General features: G+C 59.9%; 2 protein-coding genes across 5 annotated transcripts in view; one reads left to right on the top strand and one right to left on the bottom strand.

Moving 5' to 3' along the window:
• The window catches only part of AAMP (angio-associated, migratory cell protein), a 4,723-nt gene extending 3,729 nt beyond the window's left edge, over positions 1–994 (top strand). Inside the window, exons 10-11 of the mRNA XM_010861288.1 lie at positions 3–82; positions 503–994. Of these exons, the coding sequence (XP_010859590.1) occupies positions 3–82; positions 503–578 (156 nt within the window). The 3' untranslated portion in view covers positions 579–994. The remainder of the gene's footprint in view (positions 1–2; positions 83–502) is intronic.
• Positions 995–1,353: 359 nt separating this feature from the next.
• GPBAR1 (G protein-coupled bile acid receptor 1) overlaps positions 1,354–3,736 on the bottom strand; it is a 3,294-nt gene continuing 911 nt past the window's right edge. For 2 of the 4 annotated variants that reach the window (XM_010861174.1, XM_010861177.1), the window contains exon 2: positions 1,354–2,537. In XM_010861174.1, the coding sequence (XP_010859476.1) occupies positions 1,503–2,492 (990 nt within the window). In that variant the 5' untranslated portion in view covers positions 2,493–2,537 and the 3' untranslated portion in view covers positions 1,354–1,502. Of the gene's footprint in view, positions 2,538–3,465; positions 3,583–3,736 lie in introns of all 4 variants that reach the window. The other 2 variants (XM_010861175.1, XM_010861176.1) reach the window with 2 other exon arrangements.

Genomic DNA, 3,736 nt, shown 5'->3' with positions numbered 1-3,736 from the left:
GCCTCTGGGATGCTCGGACTGGCCGCCTGCTTACTGACTACCGGGGCCACACGGCCGAGATCCTGGACTTTGCCCTCAGCAAGTAAGTGGATTTGGCATGGGCTAGGGTCTCTGCGTATTTGAAAGGTGAGAGCAGCATGTGGGGCTCTTAAAGTGTGGGAGAGCTGCTAAAGGAAGCTGGGACCCAAGGCCTGGGCCTGCCTAGGCAGCCGTGCTGGGGGCCTGTGGGAGTCGTCCTCTGTTGATGGTGTGGCCTCTCATCTCACTCTCGGGCTCAGGGGCTGGGACTGCCTCCCCCATGCGGGCAGCTCTCCCCTGATCCTCAGGCTGATGGCTGGCTTCAGGAGTGTTCACCGGATGTGGGCTGGTGAGCCCAGCGCCAGGCACTAGCGGTCTAGAGTTGAGGATACACTGGAAGAGCCCCCCAAAGGGCCCCTGGGTGGTGGGCTTGGGGTGGGCCTTAGGTTCTCCAGTCCTTTCCAACCGTGCTTTCTGTCCACAGAGATGCCTCCTTGGTGGTGACCACGTCAGGAGACCACAAAGCAAAAGTATTTTGTGTCCAGAGACCTGACCGCTAACAGCTGCAGCATCTGCTTTGTGTCTGGTGTGGAGGGGGCGCAGGGAGACCCCCCACAGCAGAGGCGGTCGGGTAGGAGGGAAGAGGAGGGGAGGGGCCTCGGACTACTTTCCAACCCCTTCAAACTGACTTGCTCCCTCTCTGTCTCTTCCTTTTCTTAAGAAACCCACCCCTCGGGCTCCTCCTTCCCCCCCTCCCTCCCTCTCACCCAGACCTGGCGGATACTTCAGAGGGAGGTTCAGACCTCTTTCTCTTTCACTTCCTTTGCTGGTGTGAGCCATGGGGGTGTGTGTTTGTATGTGGGGAGTAGGTCTTTGAAGTTCCCGTTCTTTCCCTTCCCAAGTCTCTGGGGGTGGAAAGGAGGAAGAGATGTTAGTTAACAGATTTTAAAAATGTAAATAAAATATACTTCCCAGAGACGTGTCTGTGTGGATTTTGTGGCTGGACGTGAGGAGGAACCAGTGAGGGGCATGTCAGGGTGTTGCTACCCTCCCCCTCTGCCGGATTTCAGGGTTCCTCAACTCACCGCCCTCACCTACAACTGCCTGCCTACCAGGAATCTCCCTGGATATATATCCTCTAGGTTCTTTCCCCAGCTGTTCACCTGTCCCTCCCTGGCTGAGACATGGAATCTCCCTGGATCCTCTAGGTTCTTTCCCCAGCTGTTCACCTGTCCCTCCCTGGCTAAGACATGGAATCTCCCTGGATCCTCTAGGTTCTTTCCCCAGCTGTTCACCTGTCCCTCCTTGGCTAAGACACAGAATGAGATAACCATCACCTGGGCCAAGGGAGCTTTATTCAGTCAGAGTGGGGTCATACAGGGACACTCTCTGATCCATGATCAGATCTGTGGGGACATGTGGAGACGGGCTTGGGAGCCAAGATGGATGGATGCTTCTAATTGGAATGAGCAGAGGCCCTCCCTCTAGTTCAAGTCAAGGTCCACGCTGCTTTGGCTGCTGGTATGGTAGGCGGTGCTGGGACCAGGACTGCTCTGTGGTCTGCCCCGCAGCATCCGGAGCCACTTCTGGGCGGCCACCCTCCAGGGGCCTGTATAGCGCTGATCACCCAGCCCCATGGCCACGGGCACGGCCGCCGCACTGGCGCTGCCCAGTGAGATGAGAGACAGCAGAGTTCCGGGCCCTAGTGGCGGGCGCTGCTCAAAGGCCAGGACAGAGAGCAGCAGGGTGGCCACGTAGGGCCCCCAGCACAGCCCGAAGAGCAACGTGGCCCCGGCCTGCGCCCTGGCCTGCCGCCAGGTGAGGGCTCGGGCCAGGGCCGAGGGCGCCCCGCGGCACACGGCCCGCTCCAGCCGGCGGATGTCCTGCAGCTGGCGGCGCGCAGTGACCAGCACGCGGACCGAGAGGAGGGCGGCCGCGCCCACAGCCGGCAGCAGGAGCCCATAGATTTCGAGGTAGAGGTAGGGGGCTGGGAAGACGGCCTGGGAGCTGCAGTTGCCACCAGGGGCCCAGTGGTTCCAGCCCAGGGCAGGCAGGCTGGCAAAGAGCAAGGGGGCAGCCCAGGTGAGGAGCAGGGCCAGCCGCATGCTCCCACGGGGCCGCAGGGGCCGCAGCACGGCCATGTAGCGCTCCCCATGCACCAGTAGGAGGTTGGCGAGCAGGGAGAGGAAGCAGAAGTTGGGAGCCAAGTAGAGGAAGAGGCAGGACCAGTAGCCCCGGCGGCTCTGGCTCCATAGGACGGGCAGCGCGGGCAGCGCCAGCCCCGTGAGCAGCCCTGCCAGCAGAAGACTCAGGAAGAAGCAGCCAGCGGGCGGGCTGCGCAGGCGGCGGTCCCCGGCGATACCCACGGCCAGGAGCAGGTTGGCAGCGACGATGAGGCTTGCCAGGGCCAGGGAGAGCCCCAGGGCCCCTGCAGGAACGGGGCTGGGCACCTCCCTGGTGCTGTTGGATGTCATCTTGGGCCTGGGGACGGGGGAGACCTGGAGCAGCAGCAGGCATGCCTGGACGGAAGATGGGGTGGCTGGAGTTAGGATGGGGCTGCAGATCACTGTCCTCTCTCGGCAAGTTGTTGTTTAGTCGCTAAGTCATGTCGGACTCTTTGTGACCCCAGGGACTGTAGGTCACCAGGCTTCTCTGTCAGTGGGATTTCTCAGGCCAGAATACTGGAGTGGGTAGCTAGTCCCTTCTCGATTGAACTATTGAGCTATTCCCCAGTCAGGGACTGAACCCGCGTCTCCTGCATTGGCAGGCGGATTTCTTTACCTCTAAACCACCAGGGAAGCTATCTAGAGGTTGGAGACCAATGCACTGTGGACCATATCCTGTTTGCTGATACACATTTTTCCTCCAATGAACTGCCAATTAAAATTTACATAAAAATTCATATTTTTGGTTAAAAAAAACAATCAGGGCCTATGTAGTAGCAACCAGCTAGAGTTGCGCTGTCACTGCCTTCAGAAAGCTCCCCACAGTCCCCACCCAGCCCTTTCCCCATTTCTGTTACCTGCCTGACCCTCTCTGGGCAGCTGTGTTTATGCCTCTGGTTAGACACACCCGTCCCCACAGCATTTGGACCATCCCTGCCTCCACCAGGTGAGGCGTCTAAATCAGCTAAAGGGATAGGATGGAGTCTGGCTGGTGTGTAGTGATCCTCTGGCCAGCCAACAGCTGACAGCCTTCTTTGGGCCATGGGCGGGCCCTGGACTAGGGGCTAGGGCTGGGGTTGGGTGGGGAGGGGTGGGAGAGTGGAGAGTGATCCCTGTCTTCAGATGCTTGCAGGCTGGTTGGCATCAATGTACTTAAAAAGTGGTAGGTTACTAAGGAGTTGGGGGTGGGGTGGGGGTGGGGGTGGGGTGGGGCAGAATTCAGTCTGAGGCAGGGCTCACTGAGTTAGCAGCACCAAGGGGTTGCCCTGTCCCCAGCACCTCCCTTCCATCCGCCTTGTGGCTGGTTACACTTCAGTGAGCAGCCTCCGGGTAGGACTTCCAGCCCATAAACTTGACGTCCGCACCAGGCTAGCAGCTAGCAACCGGCCTTTCCTGGGAACTGGAGGAGGGGAAGAGCTGCTGAGTGAGGGGGAAGGTTGGCAGTGAGTGTGGAGGGCAAGGGGGGCTGAAGTGAGCCCAGAGATGGAGGGGGAGCTGCTGGGCAGCGCCTGGCCTTTCCGTGGCTCTGACCTGTCCCAGTCCTCCCATGCCCT

This window comes from Bison bison, unplaced genomic scaffold (genome assembly GCF_000754665.1).
Source record: "Bison bison bison isolate TAMUID 2011002044 unplaced genomic scaffold, Bison_UMD1.0 scf7180017864471, whole genome shotgun sequence".
NCBI lineage: Eukaryota > Metazoa > Chordata > Mammalia > Artiodactyla > Bovidae > Bison > Bison bison.
The sequence above is the reverse complement of the archived record's forward strand: the minus strand, read 5'-3'. Positions and strand labels throughout refer to the sequence as shown.